The sequence below is a fragment of the Abramis brama genome, assembly GCF_963993115.1.
Source record: "Abramis brama genome assembly, chromosome: 3".
In the NCBI taxonomy this organism is placed as follows: Eukaryota; Metazoa; Chordata; class Actinopteri; order Cypriniformes; family Leuciscidae; genus Abramis; species Abramis brama.
The window spans coordinates 60,469,521-60,489,540 of NC_139965.1; the positions used below are offsets into that span (position 1 = coordinate 60,469,521).

The 20,020-nt window shown below is 37.1% G+C and overlaps 1 protein-coding gene across 1 annotated transcript in view; it reads right to left on the reverse strand.

Annotated features, from left to right (window-relative positions):
* The window catches only part of acsf3 (acyl-CoA synthetase family member 3), a 76,490-nt gene that overhangs the window by 1,221 nt on the left and 55,249 nt on the right, over positions 1–20,020 (reverse strand). The window contains exons 8-9 of the mRNA XM_084108335.1: positions 14,892–15,026; positions 14,279–14,390 (exon numbers count right to left, since the gene is read on the reverse strand). Coding sequence (XP_083964461.1) covers positions 14,279–14,390; positions 14,892–15,026 — 247 coding nt within the window. The remainder of the gene's footprint in view (positions 1–14,278; positions 14,391–14,891; positions 15,027–20,020) is intronic.

The window sequence follows — 20,020 nt, forward strand, 5'->3', positions numbered from 1 at the left end:
AGTGTTATTATAGAGCGGGAATATCAGTGTTATTATAGAGCGGGAATATCAGTGTTATTATAGAGCGGGAATATCGTATAGAGCGGGAATATCAGTGTTATTATAGAGCGGGAATATTAGTGTTATTATAGAGCGGGAATATTAGTGTTATTATAGAGCGGGAATATCAGTGTTATTATAGAGAGGAATATCAGTGTTATTATAGAGACAGCGGGAATATTAGTGTTATTATAGAGCGGGAATATCAGTGTTATTATAGAGCGGGAATATCAGTGTTATTATAGAGCGGGAATATCGTATAGAGCGGGAATATCAGTGTTATTATAGAGCGGGAATATCAGTGTTATTATAGAGAGGAATATCAGTGTTATTATAGAGACGGCAGGAATATTAGTGTTATTATAGAGCGGGAATATCAGTGTTATTATAGAGCGGGAATATCAGTGTTATTATAGAGCGGGAATATCGTATAGAGCGGGAATATCAGTGTTATTATAGAGCGGGAATATTAGTGTTATTATAGAGCGGGAATATTAGTGTTATTATAGAGACGGCAGGAATATTAGTGTTATTATAGAGTGGGAATATTAGTGTTATTATAGAGATGACAGGAATATTAGTGTTCTTATAGAGCAGGAATATTAGTGTTATTATAGAGACGGCAGGAATATTAGTGTTATTATAGAGCGGGAATATTAGTGTTATTATAGAGAGGAATATCAGTGTTATTATAGAGACAGCGGGAATATTAGTGTTATTATAGAGCGGGAATATCAGTGTTATTATAGAGAGGAATATCAGTGTTATTATAGAGACAGCGGGAATATTAGTGTTATTATAGAGCGGGAATATCAGTGTTATTATAGAGCGGGAATATCAGTGTTATTATAGAGCGGGAATATCGTATAGAGCGGGAATATCAGTGTTATTATAGAGCGGGAATATTAGTGTTATTATAGAGCGGGAATATTAGTGTTATTATAGAGCGGGAATATTAGTGTTATTATAGAGACGGCAGGAATATTAGTGTTATTATAGAGCAGGAATATTAGTGTTATTATAGAGACGGCAGGAATATTAGTGTTATTATAGAGCGGGAATATTAGTGTTATTATAGAGCAGGAATATCAGTGTTATTATAGAGCAGGAATATTAGTGTTATTATAGAGACGGCAGGAATATTAGTGTTATTATAGAGACGACAGGAATATTAGTAGGGATGTCCCGATCAGGTTTTTTTGCCCTCGAGTCCGAGTCCGAGTCATTTGATTTTGAGTATCTACCGATACCGAGTCCCGATCCGATACTTCGATAAAAAAGAATAAAGAACAGCAAAAAAACAGATCCAGGATGTTCCTTATTTTTTTATTTAATTCACCTTATTTTAACATTCAACAACTCTTACAAACAGAGCACTTCTGTGAGGTAGCTTGAACAATCATTTATGTAATAAATAACATAAATTCTTCACCTTTGCAGGGCTTGAATTTTCGGTGCGGGAATGTGGGGATTGCGCATAATTTAAACCTTCCTGCAAGGTTAGCTTTTATAGTGCGAGAAATTCCCGCACAAATATATTTGCTTCATCTCAGAGCAAATGATAAAAAAAAAAATCACAGATGCGAGAAAAAATATGTCAAACTGTCTTTTATTTTCGAATTTAATTCGAATTTAATTCCTCAATCAGTGCTGGACCGGCTTTCTCTGTCTTCAGGCTGTAGACAGATCATATGTTTCACGCTGTCAATGCAGTGGTCTGCGTTGCGCTGATCTTATTCACACTATCGAGTGTAGTAGGTGCAGCATTCTATCATTTTGAGTCATAATGAGCTGTTTGTGAAGAAATTATCCGCTTCCAAATTATGCCATTTTAATCAAGAAACTGAAACTTTAAAAACATGTTGCTCTTTATGGTGTGCGAGTGATAGAGCGCGGCAGCAACGAACCAACTGATCAGCTTACAGCGTAACAACATTGAATGCTCGGCCGAACAGCTGATCATAGCTGTACAGGGCGCCTTATTATTTTTCATCTCCATAAATATATCTAGTAGTAAAGCTAATGCAAGGGCTAGAAATCTATTAATCTTTTGCTGATACTTCCTTGTCATCATGGAGAGCGCAGTTCATGGTTGCATAGCAACGACAGACGCCACGGGAGAGCAAGCGCTTGTGGAAAGAAGGAGACAGCGGTGCGCCCGCGCTTTCACTTGTTTTTCACTTGGTTTTACACATCATACGTCTTTGCAACAAAGTGATGTCATGCCGCACGCGTTGCTGTTTCTGTGTGGAGTCAAAAGGGTCTAACTCTGTGCCACCGCATAACTATAGATGTGTTAAAAAATAATGAGAATATATATAGCCTACATATCCGAGTCCTGATCGGGAGGTAACGTCCGATTCCGATCGAGTCTGAAACCACGTGATCGGGCCCGATTTCCGATCACGTGATCGGATCTGGACATCCCTAAATATTAGTGTTATTATAGAGCTGGAATATTAGTGTTATTATAGAGACGGCAGGAATATTAGTGTTATTATAGAGCAGGAATATTAGTGTTATTATAGAGCGGGAATATTAGTGTTATTATAGAGCAGGAATATCAGTGTTATTATAGAGCAGGAATATTAGTGTTATTATAGAGACGGCAGGAATATTAGTGTTATTATAGAGCGGGAATATCAGTGTTATTATAGAGCAGGAATATTAGTGTTATTATAGAGACGGCAGGAATATTAGTGTTATTATAGAGAGGAATATTAGTGTTATTGTAGAGCGGGAATATTAGTGTTATTATAGAGCGGGAATATTAGTGTTATTATAGAGAGGAATATTAGTGTTATTGTAGAGCGGGAATATTAGTGTTATTATAGAGACGGCAGGAATATTAGTGTTATTATAGAGCGGGAATATTAGTGTTATTATAGAGCGGAAATATTAGTGTTATTATAGAGACGGCAGGAATATTAGTGTTATTATAGAGCGGGAATATTAGTGTTATTATAGAGCAGGAATATCAGTGTTATTATAGAGCAGGAATATTAGTGTTATTATAGAGACGGCAGGAATATTAGTGTTATTATAGAGATGACAGGAATATTAGTGTTATTATAGAGCAGGAATATTAGTGTTATTATAGAGACGGCAGGAATATTAGTGTTATTATAGAGCGGGAATATCAGTGTTATTATAGAGCAGGAATATTAGTGTTATTATAGAGACGGCAGGAATATTAGTGTTATTATAGAGCGGGAATATTAGTGTTATTATAGAGCGGAAATATTAGTGTTATTATAGAGACGGCAGGAATATTAGTGTTATTATAGAGAGGAATATTAGTGTTATTGTAGAGCGGGAATATTAGTGTTATTATAGAGCGGGAATATTAGTGTTATTGTAGAGCGGGAATATTAGTGTTATTATAGAGACGGCAGGAATATTAGTGTTATTATAGAGCGGGAATATTAGTGTTATTATAGAGCGGAAATATTAGTGTTATTATAGAGACGGCAGGAATATTAGTGTTATTATAGAGAGGAATATTAGTGTTATTGTAGAGCGGGAATATTAGTGTTATTATAGAGAGGAATATTAGTGTTATTATAGAGCTGGAATATTAGTGTTATTATAGAGAGGAATATTAGTGTTATTATAGAGCGGGAATATCAGTGTTATTATAGAGCTGGAATATTAGTGTTATTATAGAGCGGGAATATCAGTGTTATTATAGAGCAGGAATATTAGTGTTATTATAGAGACGGCAGCAGGAATATTAGTGTTATTATAGAGCAGGAATATTAGTGTTATTATAGAGCAGGAATATTAGTGTTAATATAGAGACAGCGGGAATATTAGTGTTATTATAGAGCGGGAATATTAGTGTTATTATAGAGCGGGAATATCAGTGTTATTTAGAGCGGGAAAATCAGTGTTATTATAGAGCGGGAATATCAGTGTTATTATAGAGAGGAATATCAGTGTTATTATAGAGAGGAATATCAGTGTTATTATAGAGCGGGAATATCAGTGTTATTATAGAACGGGAATATCGTATAGAGCGGGAATATCAGTGTTATTATAGAGCGGGAATATTAGTGTTATTATAGAGCGGGAATATTAGTGTTATTATAGAGACGGCAGGAATATTAGTGTTATTATAGAGACTATAGAGACGACAGGAATATTAGTGTTATTATAGAGCAGGAATATTAGTGTTATTATAGAGACGGCAGGAATATTAGTGTTATTATAGAGACGGCAGGAATATTAGTGTTATTATAGAGCGGGAATATCAGTGTTATTATAGAGCAGGAATATTAGTGTTATTATAGAGACGGCAGGAATATTAGTGTTATTATAGAGCGGGAATATTAGTGTTATTATAGAGCGGAAATATTAGTGTTATTATAGAGACGGCAGGAGTATTAGTGTTATTATAGAGCAGGAATATTAGTGTTATTATAGAGACGGCAGGAATATTAGTGTTATTATAGAGCAGAAATATTAGTGTTATTATAGAGACGGCAGGAATATTAGTGTTATTATAGAGACGGCAGGAATATTAGTGTTATTATAGAGCGGGAATATCAGTGTTATTATAGAGCAGGAATATTAGTGTTATTATAGAGACGGCAGGAATATTAGTGTTATTATAGAGAGGAATATTAGTGTTATTGTAGAGCGGGAATATTAGTGTTATTATAGAGCTGGAATATTAGTGTTATTATAGAGACGGCAGGAATATTAGTGTTATTATAGAGCGGGAATATTAGTGTTATTATAGAGCAGGAATATCAGTGTTATTATAGAGCAGGAATATTAGTGTTATTATAGAGACGGCAGGAATATTAGTGTTATTATAGAGCGGGAATATCAGTGTTATTATAGAGCAGGAATATTAGTGTTATTATAGAGACGGCAGGAATATTAGTGTTATTATAGAGAGGAATATTAGTGTTATTGTAGAGCGGGAATATTAGTGTTATTATAGAGCGGGAATATTAGTGTTATTATAGAGAGGAATATTAGTGTTATTGTAGAGCGGGAATATTAGTGTTATTATAGAGACGGCAGGAATATTAGTGTTATTATAGAGCGGGAATATTAGTGTTATTATAGAGCGGAAATATTAGTGTTATTATAGAGACGGCAGGAATATTAGTGTTATTATAGAGCGGGAATATTAGTGTTATTATAGAGCAGGAATATCAGTGTTATTATAGAGCAGGAATATTAGTGTTATTATAGAGACGGCAGGAATATTAGTGTTATTATAGAGATGACAGGAATATTAGTGTTATTATAGAGACGGCAGGAATATTAGTGTTATTATAGAGCGGGAATATCAGTGTTATTATAGAGCAGGAATATTAGTGTTATTATAGAGACGGCAGGAATATTAGTGTTATTATAGAGCGGGAATATTAGTGTTATTATAGAGCGGAAATATTAGTGTTATTATAGAGACGGCAGGAATATTAGTGTTATTATAGAGAGGAATATTAGTGTTATTGTAGAGCGGGAATATTAGTGTTATTATAGAGCGGGAATATTAGTGTTATTGTAGAGCGGGAATATTAGTGTTATTATAGAGACGGCAGGAATATTAGTGTTATTATAGAGCGGGAATATTAGTGTTATTATAGAGCGGAAATATTAGTGTTATTATAGAGACGGCAGGAATATTAGTGTTATTATAGAGAGGAATATTAGTGTTATTGTAGAGCGGGAATATTAGTGTTATTATAGAGAGGAATATTAGTGTTATTATAGAGCTGGAATATTAGTGTTATTATAGAGAGGAATATTAGTGTTATTATAGAGCGGGAATATCAGTGTTATTATAGAGCTGGAATATTAGTGTTATTATAGAGCGGGAATATCAGTGTTATTATAGAGCAGGAATATTAGTGTTATTATAGAGACGGCAGCAGGAATATTAGTGTTATTATAGAGCAGGAATATTAGTGTTATTATAGAGCAGGAATATTAGTGTTAATATAGAGACAGCGGGAATATTAGTGTTATTATAGAGCGGGAATATTAGTGTTATTATAGAGCGGGAATATCAGTGTTATTTAGAGCGGGAAAATCAGTGTTATTATAGAGCGGGAATATCAGTGTTATTATAGAGAGGAATATCAGTGTTATTATAGAGAGGAATATCAGTGTTATTATAGAGCGGGAATATCAGTGTTATTATAGAACGGGAATATCGTATAGAGCGGGAATATCAGTGTTATTATAGAGCGGGAATATTAGTGTTATTATAGAGCGGGAATATTAGTGTTATTATAGAGACGGCAGGAATATTAGTGTTATTATAGAGACTATAGAGACGACAGGAATATTAGTGTTATTATAGAGCAGGAATATTAGTGTTATTATAGAGACGGCAGGAATATTAGTGTTATTATAGAGACGGCAGGAATATTAGTGTTATTATAGAGCGGGAATATCAGTGTTATTATAGAGCAGGAATATTAGTGTTATTATAGAGACGGCAGGAATATTAGTGTTATTATAGAGCGGGAATATTAGTGTTATTATAGAGCGGAAATATTAGTGTTATTATAGAGACGGCAGGAGTATTAGTGTTATTATAGAGCAGGAATATTAGTGTTATTATAGAGACGGCAGGAATATTAGTGTTATTATAGAGCAGGAATATTAGTGTTATTATAGAGACGGCAGGAATATTAGTGTTATTATAGAGACGGCAGGAATATTAGTGTTATTATAGAGCGGGAATATCAGTGTTATTATAGAGCAGGAATATTAGTGTTATTATAGAGACGGCAGGAATATTAGTGTTATTATAGAGCGGGAATATTAGTGTTATTATAGAGCGGAAATATTAGTGTTATTATAGAGACGGCAGGAATATTAGTGTTATTATAGAGAGGAATATTAGTGTTATTGTAGAGCGGGAATATTAGTGTTATTATAGAGTGGGAATATTAGTGTTATTATAGAGAGGAATATTAGTGTTATTGTAGAGCGGGAATATTAGTGTTATTATAGAGACGGCAGGAATATTAGTGTTATTATAGAGCGGGAATATTAGTGTTATTATAGAGCGGAAATATTAGTGTTATTATAGAGACGGCAGGAATATTAGTGTTATTATAGAGAGGAATATTAGTGTTATTGAAGGAGCGGGAATATTAGTGTTATTATAGAGAGGAATATTAGTGTTATTATAGAGCTGGAATATTAGTGTTATTATAGAGAGGAATATTAGTGTTATTATAGAGAGGAATATTAGTGTTATTATAGAGAGGAATATTAGTGTTATTATAGAGAGGAATATTAGTGTTATTGTAGAGCGGGAATATTAGTGTTATTATAGAGACGGCAGGAATATTAGTGTTATTATAGAGCGGGAATATTAGTGTTATTATAGAGACGGCAGGAATATTAGTGTTATTATAGAGCTGGAATATCAGTGTTATTATAGAGCGGGAATATTAGTGTTATTATAGAGCGTGAATATTAGTATTATAGAGACGGCAGGAATATTAGTGTTATTATAGAGCGGGAATATTAGTGTTATTATAGAGCGGGAATATTATAGAGCGGGAATATTAGTGTTATTATAGAGCGGGAATATCAGTGTTATTATAGAGCTGGAATATTAGTGTTATTATAGAGCGGGAATATTAGTGTTATTATAGAGCGGGAATATTAGTGTTATTATAGAGACGGCAGGAATATTAGTGTTATTATAGAGCTGGAATATTAGTGTTATTGTAGAGCGGGAATATTAGTGTTATTATAGAGCTGGAATATTAGTGTTATTATAGAGCGGGAATATTAGTGTTATTATAGAGACGGCAGGAATATTAGTGTTATTATAGAGAGGAATATTAGTGTTATTGTAGAGCGGGAATATTAGTGTTATTATAGAGGTGGAATATTAGTGTTATTATAGAGCGGGAATATCAGTGTTATTATAGAGCTGGAATATTAGTGTTATTATAGAGCGGGAATATTAGTGTTATTATAGAGCGGGAATATTAGTGTTATTATAGAGCGGGAATATTAGTATTATAGAGACGGCAGGAATATTAGTGTTATTATAGAGCGGGAATATTAGTGTTATTATAGAGCGGGAATATTATAGAGCGGGAATATTAGTGTTATTATAGAGCGGGAATATCAGTGTTATTATAGAGCTGGAATATTAGTGTTATTATAGAGCGGGAATATTAGTGTTATTATAGAGCGGGAATATTAGTGTTATTATAGAGACGGCAGGAATATTAGTGTTATTATAGCAGGAATATTAGTGTTATTATAGAGACGGCAGGAATATTAGTGTTATTATAGAGCTGGAATATTAGTGTTATTATAGAGCGGGAATATTAGTGTTATTATAGAGCGGGAATATTAGTGTTATTATAGAGCGGGAATATTAGTGTTATTATAGAGCAGGAATATTAGTGTTATTATAGAGCTGGAATATTAGTGTTATTATAGAGACGGCAGGAATATTAGTGTTATTATAGAGCAGGAATATTAGTGTTATTATAGAGACGGCAGGAATATTAGTGTTATTATAGAGACGGAATATTAGTGTTATTATAGAGCGGGAATATTAGTGTTATTATAGAGCAGGAATATTAGTGTTATTATAGAGCTGGAATATTAGTGTTATTATAGAGACGGCAGGAATATTAGTGTTATTATAGAGCAGGAATATTAGTGTTATTATAGAGACGGCAGGAATATTAGTGTTATTATAGAGACGGAATATTAGTGTTATTATAGAGCGGGAATATCAGTGTTATTATAGAGCTGGAATATTAGTGTTATTATAGAGAGGAATATTAGTGTTATTATAGAGAGGAATATTAGTGTTATTATAGAGACGGAATATTAGTGTTATTATAGCAGGAATATTAGAGTTATTATAGAGACGGCAGGAGTATTAGTGTTATTATAGAGCAGGAATATTAGTGTTATTATAGAGCAGGAATATTAGTGTTATTATAGAGATGACAGGAATATTAGTGTTATTATAGAGACGACAGGAATATTAGTGTTATTATAGAGCAGGAATATTAGGCTGCTGTCACTTTAAGAGCTGTGCGGATCCAATACACTGTTACACGTGTGTGTGCGTGTGTGTGTGTGTGTGTGTGTGTGTGTGTGTGTGTGTGTGTGTAGCTCTGAAAGCGCAGGAGTCTCACACACTTGAATGGTTTAAAGTCATATTGAAACGCTCACAAAAGAATCAATAAGAGGAATCTAAATTTTTAAATTATAACAAGTATCCAAAGTATTGTATATTCTGTATTCTGGAAAACCCTACATAACACCCTAAATTCCTCAACATAACACCAACAACAACAAAAAAGCTTGTTTTCCAATTAACTTTTTGTAAATACTGTATCGGGTCACTAGTGACCCAATGTTTGTAATAGTACAAGTATAGTTTTTCCTGCTCAACAACTGAATCTCTGATGACTCAATAAGTGCAGTTCACCTTTATTCCTCAAGGTGGCGCTGTCTGATACACATTGATGACTTCATAATTACAGCATGCATAAAACACAAGAATATCACCAGCAAAACAGTGATTTACTGCAGAGCAAGTTCTGTACGCTATCCACTGATAGCAGCACCAGAAGAAGCTCAGAGATCAAATATTGATTTTAAAGACGTTGAAAGCGATAGATATGAGAATATGAGCAGATGCTGATGATGATGGATAAAACATCTGCTCAAATTTAACCCTTCCAATTTCTGAAAGGTAGCGAAATATGCTTTATTTTATTCTTTTGTAATTGTTATTAAAATATCAGGAGAGTTTTATACTACTGAGATCCATCCGTGTTAGATATAGATCCGGGTCGATAAAGACCCGATCATGTAATAACGCCTTGTGAAACATTCCTGCATTTAAAGGTTAAGAAGCTCCAAGACTGCAGACTTTTCTCCAACGAAGAAAAAAACGTATGTTCAGGAAAACAAAAACATTAAAAGAAGATTTTTAGCTTTAGAAAATTCAACTCTGGCAGTGGAAGGAAATAAAGACGTGTCATAATTTAATCCTGGTTGTTTTATATGGAACATGTGGTGAAAATCTCTTCAGGCAAAGACTCTAATGACTGTGCAGATGTGAAACGTCACAAGTGAAATACACACATAACCACAGAAAACACACTCCCGCATATCTTTAACGCAGCCGTCGTCGTCTTTGCTGGAACTTCTCTTGTGTTAAACGCTGCGAGACACATGGAATTCGATTAATTCCACAAACAATGAAATCAGCGTGAAATAAAGACAAATACTAAAAGGCAGAGTGGAGCACAGAGCTAATTAAATGTTTTGCATTCTCGCGGTTGTCAACAGGCCCGAAGCCATCTTTATCATCTGACGTGTTTGTGAGTGTGCGAAAATATTCAGCTTTCTTCAATACAAGCCCCTTCCAGCAAGGTGTCTCTCAGTTAATGTTTCCTCTCTCTCTCCCGAATATTCAGTTCTTCACTGTAACCTCATTCTCTGTGCGTGTGTGTTTGTGTCGGCTCATCATGTCCTGTCTCTCTACGCCTTATGACACATATAGAGTGACGATTACACAAGATGACAGCTGGAGGAGTGAGCATCTCTCTTTCCCTGCGCATGTTGCTCTTTGCTGGGCTTTGCTGGAGGGGCGAAGACAGGTCAAAAAACACACCAGCAACTCCCACACACACACCATATGGAGATCACACACACACATAGAGACAGAAGAAGCCCTGAGATACTTCCTGTAAAGGGACATGTGTCTTCTGACAGGCTAAAATGCTACATTTCTGCAACAAGAATAAAATCCCTATGGTGCTCCTCTGTCATTTTTTTACCGAAAAATTATACGTTTTTTTTTTTTTTTTTTTTCATCGGAATGGTACAAGACTTGGTAAAGGTTTTGGCACTTGCTATGTGAACACAAAAAATAAAAAATAAAATCATGGACATGATTCGAACAGGTTAAATGGTCCTGTAAAAAATAGCCACACTTGTGCTCCTCGCGGTCAAACATGAGCGCATTGGAAATGAATGGGAGACGAGTTTCCTCTAGTGGAAGCGTTTGGTACTGCAGCCGAACACAATCTTACTCAAAGCTCATTTTTTGAGATATCAACCTCAAATTTGGAACACAACTTGTTTATATTTATGAAAATATGATTTAGAAAAAATATCTTTCATAAAAATAAACAAGTTGTGTTCCAAATTTGAGGTTGATATCTCAAAAAAGAGATCAAACTTCAGTCTGTTGCTCTAAAGCATTCAAGATTTACAACTATTTTCAGGTCTATGCTCAAAAAGTGATTAAATGGATTATAAATACATAACTTAGTATAAAAATATCCCCTACAAACACAAAATATTAAATAAAAAACATTATCAAACTAAAATATAGTACACTATTCATTGACAAAAAAAATAAATTGGTAATTTATGAGCAACACATGAAGAGCACCAGAGGGTTAGAGAGAGAGAGAGAGAGAGAGAGAGAGAGAATGAGGAATTAAATAAACAGGCATTGCTAAGACAGACGCTGTTTCCCTCTTCTCAACATCACCGCTTCTCTTTCTCTACCCGTTCTCCCACCAAACACACATCTGTTCTTGCAGCATGCATCTCACCCATGAGTGTGTGCCTATGTGTGTGTATTGTTATTTATACAGAGGCTTTTAAAAATCCTCTCGAGTCTAACACATGTCCTGAGGGAGTCCAACTCGACGTCTGACTCAACACGTCACACACACACACACTGACGCAACACTTTCAAACACATCGCTGTGCTCCACAATAAACTCCTCGCAACGAGGCTGCCAGTGCATTTCAGCAACATTTCATCACCTGCCTATTTTTTATTTTTTTCTTCAAGTGTGCCTGATTGACACTAGGAAATTCTTGTCTTGTCATTCACATTCTGACCTCTAGGGGAGCTGTAAGAGATTCAGTAGATGTACAGTGTAAACTAGTCTCAGCTTGAGACGGCACAACCACAGAGCACCAATCATGTCTAATGCATATTACTTGAATTGTGCAAAATCTATTTGACACTCCACCTTTAAAGGTGACATACTATGCCCCTTTTCACAAGATGTAATACATCTATGGTGTCCCCAGAATGTGTCTGTGAAATTTCAGATCAAAATACCCACCAGATCATTTATTATAGCTTGTCAAATTTGTCCCTTTTTGGGTTTGAGCAAAAACGCACTGTTTTTGTGTGTGTCCCTTTAAATGCAAATGAGCTGCTGCTCCCCGCCCCCGTTCAGAAGAATTGTGAGATGAAAAGTCGCAATTATCTTTTAAAATGTTTTATTCTGTGGCGGAAACAAGCTTCCATAGAAAGTAGCGTTGACAGAGCAACAAATGCACCAGCAAATAGATGGTAATCCTACTATGGCTACCATCTATTTATTACATGTAGCCTATTAGCCAATCAGTTAGGACTACTGGGATAGTTACGTCATTAATATTCATGAGCTAAGCTAAGGTGCTGTTTACATGACACCGTTTTCAACTAAAAACTGAAAAAATTGTTTCATTTACATGACAACGCCATTTCGGGGCCTGAAAATGCTAACTTTGTTGACTTGTTTCAAAGTGCACATTTTTGAAAACGATACAGTTATCGTCTCCGAGTAAACTTAAAAAATGCAAATTTGTGAAAAAAGTTACGTCACGCGCATGCGTATTACGTGTTCAGTCTATAGCCGCTTAGTTTTTCTTTACAAAGTGACGTCGCCATCTACTGGCCTGGCAGCAGAATACAGCGCTTCTAGTCGTTGTAGCAGACAAGGTTGTCATCTATTCCATTTTTAGAACACTGTTGTTGTGTAAACGTACACTAAGTGTTATGCGTCTCCCCCTAATTCAAAATTTTGTACCAAACAGGCGAAGTATCGGGGCAAGTATTATAACGTGTTTACAGCAACTATATATTAAGATGCAAATACATATCATTTGTCAGCAATATATCAAAGGATACATTTATAATGGTTGTTTCTCGATACTCTGAATTATAATCACACGTTTCAGCAAAACATTATTTTTAGTGCATTAACATTAATCGCGATTAATCGCATCCAAAATAAAAGTTTGTGTTTACATAATATATGTGTGTACTGTGTATAATTATTTAGAACATAAAAATACACACATATGCATGTATATATTTAAGAAATATTTGTCTGTATACAGAATTTATATACTATATATAAATATAAATATTTTATATATAAATAACAAATTTATCTTAAATATATACATGCTTGTGTGTGTATTAATATGTACAAAATAATTATACACAATTCACACATATTATTTTGGATGCGATTAATCACGATTTATCGTTGCCCAGCACTATTTTATTTATTTTTTGCTGCCGCACATCTCATAAAAGTCTGACTAGAGACCAATTCACCAATTTCACAAATTCCCACTGCACACTTTACTACAGCATTAATTCTTAACCAAACGCATCCTATATGAGATAAATCAGATATAGATAGGGCTACACAAAATAAACACAATATTACAACTTACATTTGCACAAAACAAAAGGCTGCGAATGCACACGCAAACTTAGGACGCGCTTGAGAGCGTTTTGGCAGCGCAGCATTATTTCAGTTGAGACATTTTACTTTAATTTTGTTTCTGTGTAGATTCTATATTAAAATGTCGATACAATGTAACGTATTTTCTCTGGCTCTTGTTTTAAATTATTTTGTTCCACTATTATGCTTGTTGTTGTCGTCTGGTGACGTTGTACAAGCAGAATGTGGCGGTTGGTCGGTGTGGTATTAGTCCCGCCCCTCCTTCACTGTGATTGGACGGTTGGGTAAAAAGTGACAGTGATGAGCGCTGCGTTTTACCCAAAGTTGAACATTCTTCAACTCTCGGCGACCGGTAAAAAATGCCGAGCGCTCAGTGCTTCAGCGTGAAAAAAACGCTCAGCGCCTCGTTACGATCATGGCGTTTTAAAAAACGTGGCGCTCCCATTGAAAACAATTGAAAAAAATACGCCACCTGCGTGAAAAAACGCTTTGGTGGACATGGTCATGATGAAGGTGTAAAATGGTCCCAAATATAAGTCCGGCACGCTCGCTTTACAAGTTTCGCGGTTGAGCAGCACACGCATGAACCTGCTTAAACGACGATCGATACGTTTTATCGATTAAATGTATTATCGACAATTAATTGATCGTTGATTAATCGTTAACATCTCTAATGCTGATAGTCAAAACTCTGTCTCAATGAGGCTATGAGTTACCTGGCCCAGGCCTTCAGCATCGACAGACTCATGGTCTTCCCGTTCCTCAGCTGCACAACGGCGGTGACCTTCTGACCCCACACAGCGTCTGGAGCACCAATCACAGCCACATCTGAGGAAAACAAGGTGCATTTCTGTCAGGACCACTATCGTCAAATACGATTGACAATTAGCATACAGTTTCGACTGGCGGTATGGTTCCGTTCTGGGCGAGAACTCCCTGCGCATCCATGAAGCCTAGCATGGATAAGAGCAGGGAGACCAGCAATAACCCCCCTTAGGGTAAACAGAACAGAACCAACATGAATGTATTGCAAATATATTTAATTCAAGATTTTAAAGTACAACATAATTCGAGAATTTATTCTGATTCAAAGGGAATCAGAATGGCAAATCCTGACCGACGACAGGAGGAGCTGGGGAGGGAGGAGGGTAATGAGCTCCTGAGAAACGCGATCGCTGCTGATAATACTGAAGGAGCTTATATATGTATACGGTGATAGGCGTCGTATTCCTATAGGTAGATGTGGATCAGCTGAGAGAACTGACGCTACGTTTGATATTTATTCCTCTGTGCATATGTGCATGTGAATTTGCATGAATGTGTGTGTACCTGTGATATCTGGGTGGGCTAGCAGATGTCTCTCCACGTCTAGTGCACTGATCTTGTATCCTCCGCTCTTGATGATGTCCACTGAAGTGCGGCCCAAGATCCAGTACACGCCATCTCTGTAGACCGCGGTGTCACCTGAAAGAGAAACCAGAGCCCTTCGAGTTACACCTAACTCTACACAGTTTAACGGAGGTCTACGCCTCTATTAATCACTGAACAGTCCATATGGGGCTAGGGATGGGCGATATATTATCGTTTGTGATATACCGGTAAAAATTCTCCTCACGATAAGAATTAGTCTTCCCACACTGGTCCAGAACCAGGTTAGCTTGCATTAACCCCTCTATTGACCCGGAGTGTGACCGGTGTCATTCTGGTTCAGCCACTTTAATTCATATGTTCTGGTCCTGCCCTGTCTTCCTTTTGGAGGCTAATTTTCAGCCACTGGACAATACCACTGTCCAATTATTGGTTTATTTGGGGTTTTCCAGCCTGGCCATTCTTTGCCTTCTTATTCTCAGATTTTGTATTTCTATTGAATTGGAAGAGCCCTCACCCTCCATCACACACTCGCTGGGTTAGAGATGTTCTTTATTTGTGACCCTGGACCACAAAACCAGTCACATGGGTCAATTTTTGGAAATTGAGATTTATACATCACTTGGAAGCTGAATAAATAAGCTTTCCATTGATGTATGGTTTGTTATGATAGGACAATATTTGGCCAAGATTTGAAAACCTGGAATCTGAGGGTGCAAAAAAAAATCGAAACATTGATAAAATCGATTGTGCTGCATTCACTCACAAAAATAAATGTTTTATATATTTACGGTAGGAAATTTACAAAATATCTCCATGGAACATGATCTTTACTTGATATCCTAATGATTTTTGGCATAAAAGAAAAATCGATAATTTTGTCCCATACACAGTATTGTTGGCTATTACCACAAATATACCTGTGCACAAATATACCAATTTGGTATACCATATTTGGTATACACAAATATACCAAATATACTTGTGACTGGTTTTGTGATCCAGGGTCACATTTCATGAAATTAGAGAAAATTAGGTGCTCTCTTCACCGACCTAGCGCTATTTTTGTCAAGCTTTGGCAACCCCTTCGTGAACATGTCCAAACTCTCCAGCTTGACCCTGCTCTCTGCGTTTGATTTCGGACGCCATTCCCTGACCCCAAGCCCACCAATCACCAGCCTAGATGATACTACTTCTGTATTGTCTGGTCAATATATAATTGGGTTTACTGTATGCAGGATTGTACTGGATTGCACTTGTAAGGTTTGCTGTTGTTGTTGTTGTTGTTTTGTTTCTTGTGGGACTTCGGTGTATCTGTTTACTGTTACATATTTAGTGTCTTTTTGTCTCCCACTGTTTTGTAATGTATCTTAAAATGTATAAATAAATCATAAAAAGAAAAAAGAAAAAAAAGAATTAGTCTTCCCCCGATAATAACGATTAAGCCGTATTTCTGTTTGGGACCTATTCGCAGCTCACGTGCAGAGAGAAAGCAACTATGGCGGAAGGCAGATGTGAAGCTGAGTTTATCGTTTATCGGAGTTTATCATTTGGAATTATTCAGCCTTTATGAACAAGCAGAAACTAATGCGCAAACGCAGACGTGATTAATATTCATGAACCCAGCAGCTCATCAATCCTTAGTGCGGTTTATATTGTTATTAGTAGTAGAATTATTATCATCTTATCAGTATTATTGTTAGTTTTTTACATTTCAAACTTGTAATTGATTATTATTATTATTATTGTGTGTGATTATTATTGTGTGATGTTTTTCAGTACAGTTGCACTATTTAAACATTATCTGCACTTTTACAGAAGAAACGTATATCTGCAACTTTTCCATTTCTGCAAGGGCTGGTGTTTGGATTTTTACTGTTTTATTTTATTATTTTATGTAATTGGTATATTATAGGAGCCTATTTGATGATGTGTACGTTTTACTTTAGATCAATGTTTGTGTTTCCGAGGCTCTCAAGAATGCATGAAGCTATCAGTTTTAGCCAGAGGTGAATGGTACTATATTTATGTAGTCATTGCAATAAATACCAGAAAATATTGTGATATAGTTTTAAGTCCATATCGCTCATCCCTATATGGGCTTCAAGCAGTGAAAAACAGCTGTGGAAGGGGGTAGAAATAAGACTATAAGGCTTGTGTGTGTGTGTGTGTGTGTGTGTGTGTGTGTGTGTGTGTGTGTGTGTGTGTGTGGCTGCTGTAAGTTGTCTTCTTCTGGGCTTTAATAATAGCCTGTAGTCAGGCTCAAGATCTTCTGCTTGCAATCTTAAAAACCAATTGCACAAAGCCACTCAGCTGGAGACTGCTTAATTACCACCTTATAAGACACACACACACACACACACACACACACACACACACACACACTACAGCCATCAGCAGCAGAGGGAGTGTGGGACACCCTTTCCAAACCAGCTGCAAGTTTCCAGCATCAGGTTTCCTCACTAGCCCCTTTCACACAGCGCGTTGATCCCGGGAAATTGCCGTAAAATTGCTAGAGTGCCTTCTGTGTGAAAGCAAACACGTCCCGGGAATGATGCCGGGATCGATGCCGGGATGGGGACCTAGTAACATTGCCGGGATCAGTCCCTGAACGCGCCCTGTGTGAACAAAAGCCAGGACCAATACCGTAAGGGGTGTGTCGCAGTGATGACGCATGTGCCATCGTGCGACTCTGTTGATCTCAGAAGAAAGTGAAAAATTGTTCGTCATCAACAAAGAAATGTCTGCAAACTGGAATGAACCGGAGATCAGGAGCTCCTTACTATCCGCGCTGAAGCTGAGATCGTTCGCCATCCTGACGTCACGTGTCTTTACGGGATCTTTACGGGATGTGTGTGAACGCACTCACAGATTCCGGAAAATCACTGGCAGTGTGAATGAACCAAAATCAAACGATCCCGTGACAAATCCCGGGACACATTATCCGTGTATTTTCCGGAATCTCTGTGTGAAAGGGGCTACTGAAAGTGAAATAGTGCTACAGAGTAACAATTAAAACATATTTGATGTTTGATGTACAGCTATGGGGAGCTGAAGGCCCTGTCCCAAATGGCACACTCCATGTGCACTTGCAGTCTTGTGCACTTAGAATGGTCCGTTAAGTCCACAAGACCGTAAGGTGTCACGTTGGTCATTTTAGGTTTCAGAAAGGTGCTCATTTGCAGACGATATGCACCCAGCCTGATCTACTGGCGATCTGATTTCGCCCTGCAGCTCAGGCTGGAAACCAGTACATTTATCTCTGCTGCTTCCTTTACAAATTTGTGGGAACCAATCACAAACTGGCTTATCCACCTGGCGCGCTATTGGCGGGTTTAATCCAATCCAATTTCAGAGTCGTTACTGCTCCGTCCAATTCCTTTCAACCTCTCGACGACGATGCTCAATGGCTTCTTTTTAGCAAACAAATCGCTCGAGTGGGTGTAAATACCACTAACTTTCATGTTTGTTTTTTTTGCATAACCTGCAAAAATCGCTCGATTCTGCAAACCGCTGATCAACGCGTTTGGTTACACATTTCCTGCCTGGAGTTTTCGCGTAGCTCTGCAAAGTACGTCACCCGGATCGTTGGTCTGATTGGTTGAAGGACTATCCAATTGCGTACAGAGTCATTTGAGCTATGCTCGTTGATCACGCCTCTTGTGCAGTAGAAAATACAGAGCAGACTCCCCAGACCATTGTTCAATCTTAAAAGATTGAGCTTGGTCTGGTGATAGCCAGACTACCCTCGATGCGCACTTTTGCAAAGCCTGCATTGAGACGAGCTCCGCTGCAGACTTCTACCCGACAGTCAAAGCGGCATTATGTCAAAGAGTATGGACTCTGGACTCTCTACCATTCGTTTGAGTTTTAACGATTCCAAATCCGATTCTGCCAATTGATTCTGATTCTTATCGATTGGCTGATTGGAATGTTGTTCCAGGATCAACATTTTGATCCAGGAACATGTTGTACTTGGTGAAATCACGTTCACCCCAAAGATCGCAGTACAGAGAAAGCTGCCCCCAAAGACGACGACGACTCTCACGTAGACTCATTAGAGATCTGATGCACACTACAAAATCTCGGCTGAACTAGTAGGTCATCTAGGTATTTTTTACCAATTGTTATTTGTTTTATGAATACTCCATATTCAGACTAATTTGCCACACTTCTTTTTGCATACTATATAGTAAGGAAGTAGACATGTTCTCTCGCGGTAAATTAAACCAGGCAACCGACAAAGTTGTGCATGGCTTGTTGCAGTTGTTGCTGGTTAGGACAATCTCAGATTAACATCAGAGAGACAGGGAAAATTCTGCTTTTTTTGCTTCATCATGACATGCCTGGTTAGGACAAGGTGTTATACTCCACTTTAACACACCTTGATGAGAGGCCAAAGATTTCAATCTGAGTCTGGAAAGTACAAGCCATCACTAGCCAGGCAGTCTTCCAATCTCTTTAGCAGAGCGGAGACAAAGAGACTCTTCTCATCGAGTGTTGGGGCTCAGCTGGGGCAGGACCATGAAGACGACGGGAAATAGGTCATAGCAGGCGAGTGACTGAGTGTGAAAGAAAAGGAGGAAAGAACATTGGGCAAAGGTGTTGGATGTCCAGCGTGGATCATTATTGAGTGCTAAGACCCAGCTGTGGCGAAGGGGAGTTGAGAAACGAGAGAGCATGTGTGTGAGCTGTCTGGAGGTTAAGGACGATATGTCATGGGTTATGGTCTGTCTGTGTGTGTGTGTGTGTGTGTGTGTGTCTGTGTGTGTGTGTGTGAGAGAGAGAGGGGAGGTTAAAGGATTAGTTCACTTTCAAAAAATTTTTTGCTGATAATTTACTCACCCCGATGTCATCCAAGATATCCATGTCTTTCTTTCTTCAGTCGAAAAGAAATGAAGGTTTTTGAAGAAAACATTCCAGGATTTTTCTACACAGAATGGATTCAATGGCAACCAACGATTCCAATGTTCAAAGAAGGTTCAAATGTCCGTCTCAATGCAGGGGTTAATGCGACACGATCCCAGTCGAGAAATAAGAGTCTTAAAAAAAAAAAATTGAATATAGATATATATATACTTTTTAAACCA